Source organism: Myotis daubentonii, chromosome 1 (genome assembly GCF_963259705.1).
Source record: "Myotis daubentonii chromosome 1, mMyoDau2.1, whole genome shotgun sequence".
In the NCBI taxonomy this organism is placed as follows: Eukaryota; Metazoa; Chordata; class Mammalia; order Chiroptera; family Vespertilionidae; genus Myotis; species Myotis daubentonii.
Genome location: NC_081840.1, coordinates 191,082,060 through 191,103,574, shown reverse-complemented (window position 1 = coordinate 191,103,574; position 21,515 = coordinate 191,082,060). Strand labels below are relative to the sequence as shown.

General features: G+C 42.3%; 1 protein-coding gene across 4 annotated transcripts in view; it reads right to left on the bottom strand.

Annotated features, from left to right (window-relative positions):
* Nucleotides 1–21,515, bottom strand: part of CENPC (centromere protein C) — a 65,579-nt gene that overhangs the window by 10,026 nt on the left and 34,038 nt on the right. For all 4 annotated transcript variants that reach the window (XM_059669951.1, XM_059669933.1, XM_059669943.1 and 1 more), the window contains 5 exons: nucleotides 20,631–20,777; nucleotides 19,415–19,497; nucleotides 13,383–13,442; nucleotides 4,818–4,922; nucleotides 2,799–2,927 (listed from right to left, as the gene is read on the bottom strand). In XM_059669951.1, the coding sequence (XP_059525934.1) occupies nucleotides 2,799–2,927; nucleotides 4,818–4,922; nucleotides 13,383–13,442; nucleotides 19,415–19,497; nucleotides 20,631–20,777 (524 nt within the window). The remainder of the gene's footprint in view (nucleotides 1–2,798; nucleotides 2,928–4,817; nucleotides 4,923–13,382; nucleotides 13,443–19,414; nucleotides 19,498–20,630; nucleotides 20,778–21,515) is intronic.

Here is a 21,515-nt window from a genome sequence, read left to right as displayed (position 1 = left end):
GAGGAACGAGGGGACCCAGACCCACATTAGGCCTGCCACTCTAGAGCAGCAGTCACCAACCAGTGGTCCGCAGACCACTGGTGGTCCGTGAGGTCCAAAAGGTTGGCAACCGCTGCTCTAGAGCACCAGTGCTGGGAAAAAATGAGTCCCCACAACATCTGTGAACATCAGTGGGGATTCTGTCTGGATAAGACAGAGAGCTACTGGAGACCCATGCAAACCCAAGCATAGACGCACTCATTCACAAACATTCACTCTAAGGTCGAGTCAGGACAGCAACTCAAAAAGTACTTGGGCCCTAACCGGTTTGGCTCAGTAGATAGAGCATCAGCCTGCGGACTGAAGGGTCCCAGGTTCGATTCCAGTCAAGGGCATGTACCTTGGTTGCGGGCACATCCCCAGTAGGGAGTGTGCAGGAGGCAGCTGATCGATGTTTCTCTCTCATCGATGTTTCTAACTCTCTATCCCTCTCCCTTTCTGTAAAAAATCAATAAAATATATTTAAAAAAAAAAAAAAGTACTTGGGACATTAGAGGAGAAAATGAATTGTCTGGCTTCAGGGCAAGGGCTGGAGTGGCTACTCTCTCTGGACAAAAGTGGCATTGTCCCTTTGTTGAGCCCTCCCCACACAAAGCCTACAGGAGCAGGTGGACACCAAGTCTGAGTCTGGCTAACAACACTCGCCCCACCTTGGTGATTCCCTGAGATCATACTCCACCTAACTCCTGCACCAGGCCCAAACCTCTTTCAGTGGTTGTTCCACGCAAGTAACTTGCCTCAGTCAGTGCTGGGGACTTCCCTAAAATCTTTCAAAGATCCACAAACCACAGATAAGAAGTGGCTGGCCTTGGCATGCCCTGCATGAATGACAGCTGGTCCAAAGCCCAGCACAAGTGACAGCTGGCCTCAGTTTGCAGCATAGCCTCTCTCTGGTGCCACAGCAACTAGTAATCACAGATCACACTGTAGCTCTTAACATATGGCCCAGGCAGGACACAGGTAACAGCTGACCTGGGCCTGCAACAGAGTACCTCCCAAGAGGCTCCAGAACTAACACACGCAGTGTCTGGCTTCAGACATACCAGAGCACTACACAACACAATGAATCCCACTTTGTGGGGCCAGACCCCACACAACACCTTGTCAGGTATGTAAAGGCCATTCCATACAGCCATTCAGCCAGAGTCAATCCCACCAACTGATGAGCCAAAAGCAATGCAGGCTCAATTACAACATAAAGGCACATACAACATACACAAGGGACACACCTGGAGCAACCAGCTAAGGTGACCAAGAGATTATGCCACTAGACCCCACAGAATTCCTACTACATAATGCCACCCAGCCAAGCCTAGAAAATGTAAAGGATTTACCTAATATGTAGAGAGAAAAACAAAGGTAGCCAGACAGAATGAAGAGGGAGAGAAACATGCCCTAAATGAAATAACAGGACAAAACTGAGGAAAAAATTAAATAAAATGGAGGCAAGCAATTTAGCAGTTAGAGTTCAATACACTGATTATAAGGATACTCAATAAACTTAGGGGGGAAATAGATGTGATTAGTGAGACTTCACACAGAGGTAAAAAACATAAAAAAGAATCGGTCAGAAATGAAGAATACAACTAACTGAAATGAAGAATACATTTTAGTTAGATGGAATCAACAACAGATTAGATGAAGCAGAGAATCAAATCAGTGATTTGGAACACAAGATAGTAGAAAATACCCAACCAGGACAGCAAAAAGGATAAATAATAATAGGGATAGTTTAGGAAACCTCTGGGACAACATCACCCATGATAGGGGTCCAGAGGGGAAGAGAGAAAGCATAAGATTGAAAACCTGTATCAGAAATAATGACTTAAACTTCCCCAACGTGGCAAAGAAAATAGACATACAAATCTAGAAGCAGAGTTCCAAACAAGATAAACCCAAAGAGGCCCACACCCAGACACATCATATTTAAAATGCCAAAGGTTAAAGACAAAAATAGTATCGTAAAAGCAGCAAGAAGAAAGCAAACAGTTTTATACAAGGTAGCTCCCATATGACTGTCAACTGATTTCTCAACAGAAGCATTGTAGAATAGAAGGGACTGGCATGAAATATTCAAAGTGTTGAAAAGCAAGAACCCACAACCAAGACTACTCTATCCAGCAGGTCTATAATTTAGAACTTAAGGAGAGATAAAGAGCTTCTGAAGCTAGAAAAAGCTAAAGGAATTCTCACCACCACCAATCCAGTATTACAAGAAATATTAAAGGGACTTCTAATCAAAAAATATTTTTGAAAAATAAAAAATATAAATAAAAATATAAAAAGGAAAATTTCTCACTAACAGAACAAACATATAATAAAAGCAATAAATCAACCAACTATAAAGCTAGTGCAAAGGTTAAAAGGCAAAAGTTGGAAGATCATGTATAGTAACAATAGTAAATTAAGGAATACACACAAACACACACAAAAAGGAAGTAAAAATAATGACAAAAACATAAATGTAGAAGGACAATTAAAAATAGTGGTGATTTTAGAATATGTTCAAATTTAAGCAACCATCAATTTAAAATACACTGCTTTAAACATAGCTTGGTATATACATGAAGCACATGGTAACCACTCTCACACTGATGTTTCTTTCTCTCCCTTCCTTCCTCTATAAAAACCAATAAAAACTGATTTACCCTAACACCTGAAGTTTTCATAGATAATTTCAAAATTAAAAAAAAGTTACTTTTCAAAGCACTGTTATTTATAAAATAATCTAAACGTTATTTTCAGAAATAAGTTCATACTTCTTTCATCGTTATCAAGACAGATCCTTTTCCTATTAACCATCTGCTTGGCTTTTTTCGTATCTCCTTTTGCCTTTCTTTTAGACGATACTGTTTCGGGAGACAATATGCCACCGATCACAAATCCTCCTGAAATTTAATAACAAAAAAAAGATAGAAGTATTATACCTGGGAAAGTGAAAACTTTGATTCAGAACTCTTTATTACAGCAATTTCTTTACAAAGTACAAAAGAATATATTATTATTCCTATATTCTATAACTAGTACTTCAAATAACATAAATACCAACCCATTTCACTAATGTCTCTACAATCCTAAATCTAAAAAGCACTAATTAAATGATTAAATGGAAAAAAAAATGATTAAATGACCTTTGTTGCTTAAAAACAATAGTCATCAGTGAAGGTTTATAACAAAAGGCAGCAATGAAATAATTTGCCGGGAGCCGGTCCATCCTTGCTGTTTCAAGGGACCTGGCATATATGGCATACGGTTCTTAATATGTTTGCTCACCTTCTTGGCGCTGTGTTTTAACCAAGGTCACCTCTCCGAGAAAGGTTGAATCCCCAGGTAGGGATTTTCCCCTGAAGTTAGGGAGGGAATAAAACCCCTCAACTAAGTGCCAGGCGGGTAATTAACCCCTTTAACTACGAACAATCATACTTAAACTACATAATCTTTTCTCCCTGGAATGGAGATAAGAAACGCCCTAACCTTTGTAATAGAGATTGATAGGATTGAATCAACTGGTATAAATACAGTTGTAACAAGACAGAAACACTCAGAGCTTAGAACAGAATTCAGAAGACAGAACCTACACGGAGCCTGGAGACAGAAGAACTGAACCTGACTATAGAACATGGCAAGAGAACCTGACTAGAACCTGGTGACTGAACCTGGCTGGAGATCTGAAGCAGAACCTCTCTGGAGATCCAGACCAGAACTTGGCTGGAGATCCGGGCTAGAGATCCTGGCTAGGCTGCTGATCAACTGAACGCTGTCTCCGTGTCCTTCCTTCTTCGCCGACTCCGTCTACACCTTTGGGAACCCCTGGACCTGCTGGGGTTGGACCCCGGCAATAATTATCACAATCCACATCTGAGTTTAGTCCTTTGACTTTAGATTTATCCATCAAAGAGAAGAAATAACTGCAGGATAACACTGACTATACTTTCATGTCCGCCCTCTACCATTGCTGTAGAAATATATGATGATGAAATGGAATCCTATCTAATGAAAGAGTAATATGCAAATTAACCATCACTCTGACACAAAGATGGTGGCGCCCACAGCCACAAGCTGGAAGTGCCCAGTACTCTCAGCCCTGCTGGAGTGCTCCAGTCCCGGGGGGCAGCCACTGAGGGCAGGGCCTGCCTTCTTGGCCATCGCCGTGGCAACCCGGGAGCGGCCAAGCGGGCCCCACAGACGGCGCACAGCAGGCCCACTTGGCTGTCACTGGCAGTGACCAGGGAGCGACCAAGCGGGTCCTGCAGACCGTACACAGCAGGGCCCGCTTGGCCGTTGTCCACAGCGACCCGGGAGCAGCCAAGCGGGCCCCACAGACAGCAGAGAACCACGAGGCGGGACATTCCCTGAGGGTTCCCGGATTGGAGAGGGTGCAGGTTGGGCTGAGGAACACACCCCCCGCCCCGCCAGACCCGTGCACCAATTTCGTGCACCAGGCCTCTAGTGAGATTAATAATAAAGGAATACTTAATCTTTGCCAGTTATAATTTTCTCATGCTCTGATTTATGCTTAATTTTATGAAATTAGAAATCTTGTTCCATAGTATTGAAATAATAACACTCTATAAAGCCGCACAAATTACTACCAAAAAGAAAAAGAAATCAGCATCTCTATAGTAATTAGAGAAATCTGGATTTCAATCTATTCCTGTTACATGATGGTGATATGAAGAATAATTATGTAGAACAATGCTTAGCACTTAATGTATACAAGTAAACTAGCAATCTTCATGACCATTTTTTACTCTCAGACATTAGAGTGTAAATTTTACCCGATTTCCTTTCTTGATAATCTACTCGCTCCCCCCGCCAGTATTCCAAAGGTTTCAATCGTATTCTCTTGGTCCTGCGCAGGTTTGGTGTGTTGGAGGGCAATACTGTATAAAGATATTAGACAAAATTGAAGACATATAAATGTTTAGTTGACTGATACTTTGCAGTGGAAAGATTATTACCTTCTAGAACACTAATAATGCTTTCAGACAAAACATTTTTTTTTAAAGTTGACGTATTTGTGCTAATAATTAAAAAAATGCCAATGAAGAACTAGGCTACTAGATTGGCAAAGATTTAAAAAATTGATAATACCCAGGGTTAATGATGTTTAAAGGTACACAGGAATTCTCATATTTTAGGTAGAAATGTAAAATGATTGAAGACAATTTGACAATACCTATAATTATAATACTCTTTGACTCAAATTTCATTTCGAGAAAATGAGTTTGTTCACAAAAATATTCACAAAAATGGGCAAAGCTATAGTAAAAGAACAATTATAGTAGTACTGTTTAAAATAGAAATAGAAAACAAAAATTTAAAATGAAAGCCATCTAAATGCTCCATAATAGGAAATGTGTAAATTGGGGTAGTCATATATGTGCATATGTTTGTGTATAATATACATATCCACTTGCTTTATTTGAACAATGCAAAGTGTTAATACTAAACTGGCTATATAATCAAATTCCTATGCTCTTACTTTTTGTTTGCTAGAGCTGTCTAAATTTCCCAGTCTTGCCAGGAGCGGGTCCATCCTTGCTGTTTCAAGGGACCTGGCATATATGGCATACGGTTCTTAATATGTTTGCTCACCTTCTTGGCGCTGTGTTTTAACCAAGGTCACCTCTCCGAGAAAGGTTGAATCCCCAGGTAGGGATTTTCCCCTGAAGTTAGGGAGGGAATAAAACCCCTCAACTAAGTGCCAGGCGGGTAATTAATCACTTTAACTATGAACAATCATGCTTAAGCTACATAATCTTTACTCCCTGGAATGGAGATAAGAAACGCCCTAACCTTTGTAATAGAGATTGATAGGATTGAATCAACTGGTATAAATACAGATGTAACAAGACAGCAAGACACAGAAGTTAGAAGTCAGAACTCAGAATACAGAACCTACACAGAACTTATAAGACAGAACTTCAGAGACAGGGCTTGGAAGACAGGACCAAGAGAGACAGAGCTTAGACAGAATTCAGAAGACAGAACCTACATGGAGCCTGGAGACAGAAGAACTTCGCTGGAGAGAACATGGCAATAGATCCTGGACTGAACCTGACTATAGAACATGGCAAGAGAACCTGACTAGAACCTGGTGACTGAACCTGGCTGGAGATCTGAAGCAGAACCTCTCTGGAGACCCAGACCAGAACTTGGCTGGAGATCCTGGCTAGAGATCCTGGCTAGGCTGCTGATCAACTGAACACTGTCTCCGTGTGATTCCTTCTTCGCTGACTCCGTCCACACCTTTGGGGACCCCTGGACCTGCTGGGGTTGGACCCCGGCACAGTCTAACTGTATTGTTTGAATGAAAATCTCCTTGCTTATTTTTTCTTACATATTTCAGTTACTAGTTGTTTAATTTTGCTATCTTCTTCATAAATTGTTCATGTCATTGTATGTTCTATACCCTCTGTTCAACACTTTTATTTTAACCTTAAATTCCATTTTGTCTAATATTAAAATTGCACTATTTTAGTTTTATTTACATTAGCCTATCTAATTCTTTAACAAACTTTTATTTTAAAACTTGTTTTAAGTGTTCCTTAAACCATACAGGTGAATTTATATTATTGAACCAAATCTGATAGTCTCTTAGTTGAGGAATTCAATTCATTCATACTTATTTAGTATTAACAACCTGACCTTTATTCCTCCCATCTTATTATATATTTTAAGTTATATTAGTGATACTTCTAATTTTTGTTGGTTTGATCAAATGACCATTTCTTTTCTCCCCTCTCTCCTTGGTGACTTTAAAGTTGTACTGTGCTTTTTCACTCTACTATTGCTTACCTTCCCATTCCTGACACTCAAAACATCAAACTCCTATTTTTTTCATGATTATATAAAAAAAACTATATTCCTTATGAAGATATGCTATTCTCTTTTTTGTCATTTGGTAAAATGAAACACTTTCAGACTACAATAGTCCCCCCTTTTCAACTGGGGATATGTTCCAAGACCCCCAATAGATGCCCAAAACTGCAAATAGTACCAAACATTATATATACTATGTTTCTCCTATACATACATACCTTTTCACTTAAAGGAAGCCCTTTATGGCTCCGCTTTGGCATATCTGAATTTACAGCATCACTATTCTTACACATTGGGGCCATTATTAAGTAAAATACGAGTTACTTGAACACAAGCACTGCAAAGCCACAACAGTAGATTGATAACCCAGACAGCTACTAAGTAACTAAAGCATGGATACACTGAATCATCCCTGAACAAAGGGATGATTCACATCCCGGATTGGGATGAAGCAAAACAGTGCAAGATTTCATCACACTACTCAGAATGGCAGGCAATTTAAAGCTAGAGCTGTTTATTTCTGAAACTTTTCCATGTAATATTTTCAGACCATAGTTGACCATGGATAACTGAAACTATGGATAAGAATGAACTACTGTACTTGTATTATCCCTTTTCTGCCCCTATTTTCCTCCCCACCAGACCAACTTTTAAGATAATCTGGATTTTAAAGTATTATCATGAATATCCTTACTTAGCACTTATAAATCCCAAATCACATTAGCATTAAGTAGTAGATACACCCTCATCAGCACTGAGGTTAGGCCCTGTATAATCCCCTCCCCCAGGATGCATGTGGGACCTGTGATCTCTTCTCATGAATAGCATATGACAAAGGTGATGGGAAGTCACTCCTGTGATTTCATTAGGATTATAAATATATGACAATGTACAGCCCTGACTGGTTTGGCTCAGTGGATAGGACGTCAGCCTGCGGACTGAAAGGTCCCAGGTTCGATTCCGGTCAAGGGCATGTACCTTGGTTGCGGGCACATCCCCAGTAGGGGATGTGCAGGAGGCAGCTGATCGATGTTTCTCTCTCATCGATGTTTCTAACTCTCTATCCCTCTCCCTTCCTCTCTGTAAAAAGTCAATAAACTATATTAAAAAAAAAAAAAAATATATATATATATATATATATACACACACACACATACATATCCTATCTAATAAAAGAGAAAAATGGTAATTGGCGTACGAGATACCCTTTTCATTGGCTAATCAGGGATATATGCAAATTAACTGCCAACTAAGATTAACAGTTAACTGCCAACAAGATGGCGGTTAATTTGCATATGTAGGCACAATGCAGGGAGGCGAAAGGGAAAGCAGGAAGAAGCCCCCTGCCACTGACAGTGATCGGAAACCCAGGGGGGAGCTAAGAGCTGGGGGGCAGGGCAAAGGCGGCCCTGGGGCCGCCTTTGCCCTGCCCCCCAGCCATGATCCGAGAATCAGGCGCCTTTTCCACCCTGGCCAGTGATAGCAGGAAGTAGGGGTGGAGCCAGCGATGGGAGCTGGGCACTGTTGAAGCTGGCAGTCCCGGGAGCTAGGGGTCCCTTGCCTGGGCCTAAAGCGGAGCCCACGGTCACGGGGCCGCTGCCGCTGCGGGTCCCCGCTGCCCGGGCCAGACGCCTAGGCCAGAGGCGTTAGGCCTGGGCAGGGGTGGAGCCTGCAAGGCAGGGAGCTGGGGGTCCCCTACCCAGGCCTGACACCTCTGCCGGAGGCCTCAGGCCTGGTCAAGGGGCTGATCCGGTGATTGGTGATCAGAGGGTGATGAGGGTCAACTCCTCTGGCCGAGGCATCAGTCCTGGGTGGGGGGCGGAGCCGGGGATTGGGGGGATATGATGGTCCCCTTGCCCAGGCCTGAAGCCTGGGTCAGAGGTGTCAGGCTTGGGCGGGAAGTGGAGCAAGCGATCAGAGGGAGATGGGGGTCCCCTGCCCAGGCATGATTCCTGGGCCAGAGGCCTCAGGCTTGGGCGGGGGTCAGAGCCAGTGATCGGGGGGAAATGGGGGCCCCCTATCCAAGCCTGACACCTCTGGCGGAGGCGTCAGGCCTGGGCAAGGGGCCAATCAGGCGATCGGAGGGTGATGGGGGTCTATGCCTCTGTCAGAGGCGTCAGGCGTGGGCAAGGGGCTGATCCTGCGATTGGAGGGTGATGGGGATCAACGCCTGAGGGCTCCCAGTATGTGAGAGGGGGCAGGCTGGGCTGAGGGACACTCCCCCCCCACACACACACACCCAGTGCACGAATTTCGTGCACCGGGCCCCTAGTATATATATATATATATATATATATGACAATGTACAGATATTAATAATATCTAGCAGAAGCAGGGAGAAAGTCTTCCTTAGTGACTTTGAAGAAGCAAGCTGCCATACTTTGAGTGGCCTATGAAAAGAAGCAAACTGCCATACTGGCAGGTGGCCTCTAGAAGCTGAAAACAACAAAAAAAAAACAGGTACCTTAGTCCTACCATTTCAAGGAACTAAATTATGCTAACAAGCACATGACCTTGAAAAAGGACTCTAAGCCTCAGATGAGACTACAGCTCAGGCTGACACTTTTGACTACAGCCTATAAAACCCTTAAACAGAGGACCCACCTAATCTGTGCCTGGACTCCTAGTCCACAGGAATCACCTATCTACACTAATAAAAGACAAACATGCAAATTGACCATACCTTCGCTATGCATTAAGCCACACCCACCAGCCAATTAGAGTGACTATATGCAAATTAACCCAACCAAGATGGCAGCCGGCAGCCACGGAGCTGTAGCGAGCAGGAGGCTTGGTTGCCCCAATGATGGAGGAAGCCAAGCTTCCCGCTTGCCGCAGCGGGCTCTGAGCTCCACTCAAAGCAACAAAGTTTCAATTATAGAAAGTAAATAAACCCCAGATACCTGCTTTCAGCTGGCCGTGGGCACAAAGCTGGAGCGAGTAGGACGCTTCCCTCCCGCCCGCCCTGGCCGGCTCTGAGCTCCTCTCAAGGCTACAAGTTTCAATTATAAAAGGAAAATAAATCCCAGAATAAAATAAAATAAAGAAAAAAAGGAGAGGCTGGGAGATTCCGTCGCCAGGTAGCTTTGCCAGCCTGAAAACAGCCCTCAGCCCCTCACCCAGACAGGCCAGGCACCCCAGTGCGGACCCCCCAACCCTAAAGGGGGTGTGGCCAGCCTGAAAACAGCCATCAGCCCCTCACCCAGGCTGGCCAAACCTCCATGGGGTGAGGGTCCCCACTGGGGGGGGGGGGCAGCCTGCAAACAGCCATCAGCCCCTCACCCAGGCTGGCCAGGCACTCCTATATAATAAAAGGGTAATATGCAAACTTACCCTAATGGCAGAACAACTGGGAATGACTGGTCACTATGACACACACTGACCACCAGGGGGCAGATACTCAATGTAGGAGCTGCCCCCTGGTGGTCAGTACGCTCCCACAGGGGGAGCTCTGCTCAGCCACAAGCCATGTTGACAGCTGCCAGTACAGCGGTGGTGGTGGGAGCCTTTCCCACCTCCTCAGCAGCGCTAAGGATGTCCGACTGCAGCTTAGGCCTGCTCGCCGCTGGCAAATGGACATCTCCCGAGGGCTGCCAGGCTGCCAGAAGGATGTCTGACTGCCAGCTTGGGACCGATCCCCTAGGGAGCGGGCCTAAGCCAGCAGGTGGACATCCTTCGAGGGGTCCCAGACTGCAAGAGGGCATAGGCCGGGCTGAGGGACCCCCCCGAGTGCACAAATTTTTGTGCACTGGGCCTCTAGTGTATATATATAATAGAGGAATATGCAAATATGCAAATTAGCCAGGACGCCATAACATCACGACCAAACAACAGGGACCTGAGGCTGCATAGCGCTTAGCCAGGGTGAGGGACCTCAGGCCGTGCCCCCCACCTGGTGGGGCTTGACAGGGACCTCAGGCCACATCCCCCACCTGGCGGGGCTTGACGGGGGGACCTCAGGCCGCACTCTCCCCCTCACCCCCAGGCGCTGGGGGACCTGAGGCTGTGCCCTCCTGCCCGGCAGGGCTTGATGGGGGTAGGGCCAGCCGGGTCTGGGTCTCCTGTGTTTTTGAAGCACGTGCAAGTGGTGGGTGGAAACTTGACTCTGGGTCTTGCGGCGTGCCCCAGACTCTGAAAGGCGGGAGATTTTCATATATATTTTACTAATTTTCTTTCATCTCTAACACTTCTATTACAGAGAAAGCTCAAATAGCAATATTAAAATATTTCCTCTAATTAGTTCCCTTTTAATGTGCACGAATTTCGAGCACCTAGTCACTAGTAAAATAATAAAAATGTGTTGTCTTAGCCACTAAATTTATGTTAATTTAGTACACTGCAATAAAAAACACACACATTATTAAATTTGACCACATATATTTCAAGAATCATTCCTCAGTACCATTTCCTCTCTTTGGACTCAACTCTGACTTGGTTAGAATAGCTAACATAGGTATTTTACATGGAGGATACTAAACTAAATTTATTATGTCAAAAATAAATTCAACTATCAGAAAGAAAGATATCTTGGATAGTTATGAGATAAAATGGATTGTAATATATTTCTGAAAGCAGACCATAGATGTTACTTCATTCTCTCACTAGGGGCCCAGTGCACGAATTTGTGCACCTTGAAAGGAACTGTGGCTTGCGAGGCTGCGGTGGGCACAGGGGCGAAGTCTTGGCCCATCCTTTGTGCCCCTGCCCGGCCCCTTCCACCACAGCCCCCCCCCCTCCCCCGGTCCCCTCTGCCAGCAACCCCGCTCCCACTGCCACCGTTCCCATGTGCTGATGATGCTGGCCCCGCTTGCACCTGCTGACTGCATGGAGTGATTGGGGCCGGCGCCATCAGCGGGTGCAAGTGGCAGCTGCTGCCCCAATCACCCCTCAGGAGCAGGAGGAGGTGGAGAAGCCCTCAGGGGCAATCGGGGCCAGCAGCCACCACTCACACCTGCTAACAGCGTCAAGTGATCGGGGCTGGCACTAGGCGCCGACAGCGGGTGCAAGTGGGGCTAGTGCCGGACAGGTGCGAGCGCCAGGCAGGACTGCAGCGTGCAGGAGCAAAGAATTTTCAGTAACCACCAGAGGCTCGCCCCGATTACAGCAAGAGGCACCCTGCCTTCATCTGGCACCCCCACTCATCTGCTCCACCATAATGCCGAAGCCGACGCTCACCATGTTTCACACGCACCCCCTGGTGGTCAGTGCACATGATAGCAACCGGTTGTTTAGTTGTTCGGTTGTTCCGCAATTCAGTCTATTTGCATATTAGCCTTTTATTATATAGGAGGATTGTGATACAGATAGGCAGTGCTAGTCATTTAATTTTTTCTTTCTGTAAGGGAACTTCTCTCCTTAAAATTTAGGAATTTTATTCACTTATGTATAGAGATGTATCTTTTTCAATAATTCTGTCTGCCAGTTGATAAACTCATTCAAACTAGAGATTAAATTATTATTTGCATATTTTGTCTGTTGTCTCCAATGTTATTTCCACTGGCTTTCTTTTTTTCTCATAGCTTCCATCTTTTGTATTTCTGCTTTGAGGAATTTCTTCCATGTCAATACTAGCTACTAACCGAGTCCTCAATAGTGACTATTTTTACATTCAGTTCATCTGCTGACTCTTTAAACTGAAAAATAGTAATTTAGTAGCAGAAAGTCTTCTATGCTATAACTGAACCTCTGAAAGTGCTCATATTTCTTTTGTCAATTGTTGTCTATCTACTATAAAAGTTCTAGCTCACTGAAGTTGCCTGCTGTTTTTAGGAATGCTTGTTTTCCTCTGCGGTTACTGGAGTTCTTGCCCAGGGACATTTTTTTCTTCTGTTGCCTATTCCCAACCCTATTCATCATTCCACTCCAAAATAAGCATTAACTAATATAAGGTATAGAAGTCTCTCTTCAGATGGGCTTCCAAAATACTAACTGAGATGTGAAAGTTTATGGTTGAAGCAACTTGAGAAAGCTCCACTCATACGGGTTCTCTTCAGGCATAGCACATGAGCATTCACAGCCTCAAGTATAGGAAGAAATGTAAAAGCCACTCTAATTCCACAAAAATGAGAGGTCCCATGAATCATGACTGGCAAATATCTATTTGGGGAAGAACCATGGAGTTTTAATCCTCACATGGTCTTTTACATGGATGCCCAGCTCCCAGGCTACTATTTAGCTATCCAAACTATTGCTTTATTTAGGACTGAACTGGGGAAAATAGGTGGTGAAATTGTCAGGGATACCATTTACTTAGCAGTTATATTTTATAGAATTCTCCATCCTAGAGTCTTAGCCTAGATAGGATCATGTTCTTTACTCTGACACAAAGAATGAGTACAGATTGACAATAAAGAAACTGAGGTGTCCTGTGATGATTTACTATGAAATTCATAAAAATTAAATATGTAGTTTTAATTTATCTGCCAATTAAGCCAAATAATATTTCCCTTACTTGAGAAAAATTAAGTTATATTTAGAAACAGAGGTTCTAAAACATTAAAAGACAGAAATAATCTTACCTAATTTGTGATGTATTTTGTTCTTTTGTGCCACTCCAGATCTTTTTACTCTTGAGTTATCTGCAAAATGCAAAAGATAATTTCATAAACAAGGGCACTAATTTCATGTTTAGCTAAAGTGTATTACTTGGTTAACTTCAGTATAAGTATTTTAATCCTTTGCAGTCCAATGTTATTTTTGGAATTCAAACAGTCTGGTCCAAATTAATTGACGGGACTGACTGTTGAACTTTTTAATGTTCTTATTGCTCAACGTTGGACCTGCTCCTAGCGCCTGGTCTGTCGAGTCAGCCTCGAGGTTGGACCGAAAAGGGTTAAATAAAATTTGACCTGAAAATGCATTTTATTACTCCTTCTGCTTTTCACTGTTAATAAAGACTAATGAAAGACAGTATAACATTTCTCTAGATTTTGGTACAATGAATATATCTAAAGAGCATAGAAGTTAAAAATAAAGAACAGATTTTCTGTTGCTTGTGGACTTCAGTTGAAATAAGCCATTGGTGGATAAAAATGCAGGTTGTAATAATTAACAATTAATATGTTAATAAAGTAATCTATGATCTTTAAAGCTCTAAAATAGTACAACTATACTGAATTTAGCAGTGTGTCAGAGGCTTTCAACTTTGGTGTGATAAATAGCATCTAAACATAGCTGCCAATAATTCTTTCTCTTCCTTTGCACAAATATTCTTTATGGAGAAATGGAGTCTAATTCCCTTCTCCTTGAATCTCTACTGGCCGTAGTGACTTGCTTGACTAACAATGCAGCAGAAATGATATTCTGGGACTTCAAAGGCTAAGTCCTAAAAAGATATGCAGGTTCCACCTGAGCATCTTGATCTTCACTTTGGGGACACAGAGCCACCATATATGAAGACTCACTATTCCAAGACTGCCACACTACGAGAAAATCCATGCTAAACACATGGAAAGGTCATGTGGAGGAGAAGAGATGTTTGTCCAGCTCCCAACTGTTCTAGTTACCCTGGTTGGATGCCAAATAATGTAACTGAAGAAGCAGCTTGGACTTCCTGCCCACTTGAGCTTTCAAATTACTCCAGCCCAGAAGCTTGCATCTAACTACAAATGTATACAGAGCCTGAGTGATAACTGCCCAGCTAAGCCAAGGCAACCTACAGAACCATGAGAGATAAAAAACAATTTTTATCTGAAGCCACCAAGTTTTGGAGGGTTTTACTGCAATGTGTATATAGAACACTTAATGTCCATGAACCGGCTAAAATTTCTGATACAATTTTGTATGTAATATGCATTTCCTGAAAGGTAGATCTAAGCAGGCCTAAACTGTCAGTCGGACATCCCCCAGGGGCTCCCGGACTGGGAGAAGCCAGGCTGAGGGACCACCAACTCCCCGAGTGCATGATTTTCGTGCATCAGGCCTTTAGTATACTATAAATGGGTTAACTGTATGGTATGTAAAGTATCCTATATAATAAAAGGTTAATACGCAAATCAACTGAACAGCAGGATGACTCATCACTATGACATGCACTGACCACCAGGGGGCAGACGCTCAATGCAGGAGCTGCCCCCTGGTGGTCAGTGCACTCCCATAGGGGAGCGCCGCTCAGTCAGAAGCCAGGTTCATGGCTGGCAAGTGCAATGGCAGTGGTGGGAGCCTCTCCCGCCTCTGCAGCAGTGCTAAGGACCCCTCAGGGGTCCCAGACTGCGAGAGGGCACAGGCCGGGCTGAGGGACCACCCCCTCTCCCCTCACAGTGCACAAATGTCATGCACCGAGCCTCTAGTATCTCAATAAAAAGAAAAAAAATCCAATTTCCCATGCAATGCCCTTTGGAACAAGTAGAAAACTGGTCTCTGCTTGAGAGTTTCCCACAGCAGTGGGTCTTGGAGGCAGCTGGTGGAGTCAGAGAAGGAACAAAGGAAATAATAGGAACCAGGTTTCTCACTACCTGAGAAGGAGTTTATAAAAATGGACTCTGGTCAGATGTACTGATATGAACTCATGATTACTAAATATAAGTACAAAAATAGATGTAGATGCTTGTGTGTATATACAGTGTAGATATACAGGTATGTGTGTATCTATTTTGTGTGTTAGTCTGCTAAAGGAGCCTAGAAGCAATGATATTCCAGTAAAATGAGCACAACAAGCACCCAGATCTGGGCTTCTATATGTCATCCTCCATTAAAAAGAAACTAGCTTTTTAGGAGAAATAACTGATTCCAGAGTTGAGACATGGGACCTACAACATCCTATGCCAGTAAGACAGTATTCAAAAGATAATAGAAATATGACAAAAGGACATATGGACCAGTTGAAAGGATACCTACTAGCCAAATATGGCATAATTTAAGTACTAGAATAAACAATAAATGTCACAATCATTAAATAAAATAGGAACCTAATAGTAGTTCATAATCCTATATAATAAAAGCCTAATATGCAAATCGACCAAATGATGGACTGAATGGCGGATCAACCAGCAGAACAACGGTCGCTATGACACACACTGACCACCAGGGGGCAGACGCTCAATGCAAGAGCTGCTCCCAGACCGCAGGCCCTGATCACCCTGCCAGTTGCCCCACAGATTGGCTCTGATCACCGGCCAGGCCTAGGGACCCTACCCATGCACCAATTTCATGCACCTGGCCTCTAGTAATATAAATAATGAATAAAAAAAATGGTGAAGGGGTAAAAAAACTATTTCTTATAGAATGCTAACTAACTAATTGAAAAGGAATTAGAGAAATAGAAAATAAGTTGGTATCACTAATGGATGATGGTTCAGGTGGGAATGTTAATGGATGCTAAGATTGGTGTGGACGTTTGAGAAGAAGCAAATTATTAAAACAGTATCAGAGCATCACTCCACAAAACACTTATCAATTATGAAAGAAAATTTTTATCTTTAGAGAAGAGAAATCTGGCAAGAACTTGAGTATGTGATCAAGACTAACATCACCAGCAGGAGATGGAGCAACATTGTGAACCTTCTAAAGTGATGCGCAAAGAACAAGCATTATTTCTATAGTATTCTGTCACATGTACATGGCTGGCAGCTGATCATAAGGAAACATCAAAGAGACCCAGGTTGAAGGTCATTCTAAAAAATGAAAAGCTTGGAGAAACCAAGATGGTGGCATAGGTAAACACCTGAAATTGCTGCCTCGCACAACCACTTCAAAAATACAACTAAAAGACAAAACGGACATCATCCAGAACCACAGGAAGGCTGGCTGAGTGGAAATTCTACAACTAGAAGGAAAGAAAAAAGCACACTGAGACTCAGAGGAGGTGTGGAAGTAAAGTGCAGAGGTATAGAGGCGCATGTGGAAAGGGCTGGCAACTGAGGACGCGGTTGTCTTTTTCAATCGGGAGGGAGTCTCAAGCTCCTGACTGCTCTGAACTCCAGTTCAGGGCAAGTCTCTGAAGACCCAGACTCATACGGGGAGAAACTGGACTGTCTGGCATCAGGCGGAACTTGAGGGCGGCTTTCTCTCAGAGGTGCTTGTAGTGATTATAGCAGAACACTGAGACCCGGGGCCTCTTAGGGCAGCACTGAGGATCAGCCATAGCTGTTCTCTCCACCCTGTTGATTCCCTGAGACCCCACCCGACCCAAGCTGTGCACAAAGGCTTTTGCATATGAAAGGCCTGGCCCTTTGCAATCTAAAATTACCTAACAAACTGCAGCTGGGTCAGAGAGACCCAGAACATCCAAAAGAAGGCCCAAGGCCACACAGCAGCTTGCATTACTTCACAGCTGGGCCTCATCTGGGCACCTCCAAATCCTAAACAAAGAAGAGGAATCTGCAGATCTCTCTGTAGCTCCTGCTGGGTAGCCTCAGGTAGAGGCTAAATTAGCACCTCCTTAGAGGTCCAAGAGCCAGTGTACCCAGTGGTCAGAGTGGGACCATCCAGATTACAACTCCTCAGATCATAAGGGACACACTCAGGGGGCAGACTCAGTGAGCACCAAAGCCCCACTGAAGCAAGTCTTGCCCCATAAGGGTGTCTCCAGCACAGAAGTTCTCCCACTGTAAACACAGCTGATTCTCACAGCTAACTGGCCAGAAGGTCAATTCCTCCCAGTAATACCTACAACAATCAAGGCTTAACTACAACATGACTGTGCACACAGCCTACAAAGGGGTGCACCAAGAGTGTCCACCTCAGGTAACTGGGGAGGCTGAGCCACTGGGCCCTATAGGACACCTAGCACACAAAGCCACTCTATCAACACAAGGAAGTAGCCAAAATTTGGAGACAAAGAAAGAGGTCACAATTGACTGAAATGGAGGAAAGGAAACTACTGGATATAGAGTTCAAAACTACGGTTATAAGGTTTTTCAAGAATTTTCTAGAAACCGCTGATAAATTTAATGAGACCCTCGAGGATATGAAAAAGGACCAATTAGAAATGAAGCATACACTGACTGAAATAAAGAATATTATACAGAGATCCAACAGCAGACTAGAGGATTGCAAGAATCAAGTCAAAGATTTGAAATACGAAAAAGCAAAAAACACCCAACCCGAAGAGCAAAAAGAAAAAGAATCCAAAAATATGAAGATAGGGTAAGGAGCCTCTGGGACAACTTCAAGCGTACCAACATCCGAATTATGGGGGTACCAGAAGAAGAGAGAGAGCAAGATACTGAAAACCTATTTGAAGAAATAATGACAGAAAACTTGCCCTACCTGGTGAAAGAAATAGACTTACAAGTCCAGGAAGTGAATAGATTCCCCAAACAAAAGGAATCCAAAGAGGACCACACCAAGACACATCAGAATTAAAATGCCCAGAGCAAAAGACAAAGAGAGAATCTTAAAAGCAGCAAGAGAAAAACGGTTACTTACCTACAAAGGAGTACCCATACGATTGTCAGCTGATTTTTCAACAGAAACTTTGAAGGCCAGAAGGGAGTGGCAAGAAATATTCAAAGTGATGAATAGCAAGAACCTACAACCAAGATTACTCTACCCAGCAAAGCTATCATTCAGAATTGAAGGTCAGATAAAGAGCTTCACAGATAAGAAAAACCTAAGGGAGTTCATCACCACCAAACCAGTATTATATGAAATGCTGAAAGGTATCCTTTAAGAACAGGAAGACGAAGAAGACGAAGAAGAAGAAGACGACGAAGAAGAAGAAGACGAAGAAGAAGAAGAAGACGAAGAAGAAGAAGAAGACGAAGAAGAAGAAGAAGACGAAGAAGAAGACGAAGAAGAAGAAGACGAAGAAGAAGAAGAAGAAGACGAAGAAGAAGAAGAAGACGAAGAAGAAGAAGAAGACGAAGAAGACGAAGAAGAAGACGAAGAAGACGAAGAAGACGACGAAGAAGACGAAGAAGACGACGAAGAAGACGAAGACGACGACGAAGAAGAAGACGAAGAAGACGATGAAGAAGAAGAAGACGACGAAGAAGAAGAAGAAGACGAAGAAGAAGAAGAAGAAGAAGAAGAAGAAGAAGAAGAAGACGAAGAAGACGAAGAAGACGAAGAAGACGAAGAAGACGAAGAAGAAGACGAAGAAGAAGACGAAGAAGAAGAAGAAGAAGAAGAAGAAGAAGAAGAAGAAGAAGAAGAAGAAGAAGAAGAAGAAGGTAAAGATAAAAATTATGAACAACAAATACATATCTAACAACAAGTGAATCTAAAAATCAAGTGAATAATCTGATGAACAGAATAAACTGGTGATTATAATAGAATCAGGGGCATAGAAAGGGAGTGGACTGATAATTCTCGGGGGGAAAGGGGTGTGGGGAGTGCAGGAAGAGGCCTCACAAAAATTGTACACCAATGGGTGAGGACAGTGGGTGGGGGGAAGAGCAGAGGGTGGGGTGGGAACTGGGTGAAGGGGAGCTATGGAGGGAAAAAAGAGGAGCAACTGTAATAATCTGAACAATAAAGATTTAATTTAAAAAAAAGAGTAAGTATTTAAAACACATTTGTCATTGGTGCTAATTTAAATAAAAACACAGCACACCTATTTCCATATGTATGTCATAAAAATCAAGACAATAGAAAATAAATAACTTACCTGAATTTTCCTGAACTTCCTCATCATCTACATCTGAATTATTCTTTCCAGACATTAAATAATTCTTGAGTCTGAACGGTCCACTTAAGAAAAAAAAAATGCAAACCATAAAATCTGTGCTTTCATAATGCATATATTTAATAATCTATCTTAAAGGTAATTTTTCTCCTAAAACTGACAAAAGATTTCTTTCTTATAAACCAATAGCAATGTTATAGGTTATCAATATACTTACTTGCTGCATAAAACAAAGAATCTACAATTTAATTCTATAACTGACTGTCAAATATGATAAATTCTGACTTTTATAGCCTTTTAAAGTAACTCATGGACCAGAGTAATGAATTTAACTCATATCAAATAACATTTTGATAAAAATAATTATAAGAAGTAAAAGTAGATATAAATCAGCTTAATTTTTTAAAAAACTACTACAAAAAAAGGAATTTAAAATATAGTCCAGAAATTATAAAAGATGATTTAGCTTATTTCAGTCCTAGATCCCTTTCCTCCTATTACGAACCTATTATAGGCCTTGCAGTCATAGCCCACCAAATAGTAAAGAACTCTTAGCTATCCCTTACATCTCAGAATCTGCTATAATTTATCATCCCTTCATTTTAAAAAAGGGTATATGACTTCAGGGTATATAAGAATAGGTTAACTGGTTTGCTCCCTGAGTATTGAAGAATTTGTGGAATTCCTTTCAAGAGGCATGGTCTAATTCTCTTCTCCTTGAATGTAGTCTAGACTTAGTGCCTTGTTTCTAATGAATACAATAAAGTGGAGATGACAGTGTGCAACTTCAGAGACATTAAAAGACATTCCTACCTCCACTGAAGTCATACTTTTTCTTAGATCACTTGCTTTGTGAGGAGCTAGCTGCCATATTGAATAGCCCTATGGAGAGGACCAAATTGCAAGAAACTGGGGCCTCGAGCTAACAGCCATACGGAGGAGCCACCTTGTAAGTAGATCCTCAGGTTCCAGTCAAGCCTTCAAAGGATTACACACCAGACAGATATCTTGAATACAATACCTCAGGAGAATTCTTGAGCAAGAACTATCCAACTAAGCTGATCCCAGATTTCTGACCCACAGAAACTATGAAACAATAAATGTCTGCAAGCCACTATTAAGCTGAGGCAATTGGTTACACAGCAATGAATAACTAACATAATGAGTAAATCCTATGATCCTTAGGACATATGCATACCTTCCTTCCAAAACTAAAGTTTTAGGTTCTTCAAAATCAGAGTCAGACTCTGCTGGTGTCTTGCATGGATGTCCACTGCTCTGAGGTTTTAGATGAACATTTTTAGCGGTCATAACACTATCGTCATCTTTTGAGCTTCCTGCAACTCTATAAAAACGAAAAGTTTGTAATTATTTACATTTCTTCATAAAATATTTCTTCCAGAAACAACACACAGGTGGGTAGACAATATTGTTAACAATAACAGCTAAGCCTGTTCAGGTCCTAGGACTTACAATTAACCCAGGAAGGACATTTGATTCAAGGACCTATCAAGAAAGTTCTAATTTGAAAAATTCTGATAAGAAAAATGGCACACACCTGGCCTAAGATGGAAATGGGGACACAGAAGACATTGTCTACAGGCATTTTATGATGTATACAACAGTTAATCTATCACAGTGTATTAGAAAATTTACCAACAACTGAAATTGTTTTCTTTGATACCCCTAGCCAGCCTATTTCTTGGTATATATAATGCTACAGGAAACCTCTTACACATGTACACAAGAAAACATATATAAAATGTCCACGGAAAAATTTTTTCTAATAGTGAAAAATTAGAAAACCGTATCAAGAGGCTAGAATCAGAATACATTTTCATATTTTCAACCAGCCACTTGTTTTTTTAAGTCCCAAGAGCTAAGAATAATTTTTACATTTTGTAAAGGTTACATTTTAAATGGTTATTTAAGTATTTACATAACAGCCTTGATTTTGCCTCTTAGCCCACAAAGCCTAAAATATTTACTATCTGGCTCTTTAAGGAAAGTTTGCAAAGCTCCACTATAAAGGAATGAAAATAAATCATTTATCAACATGAATAATCTCAGAAGTATATAATGA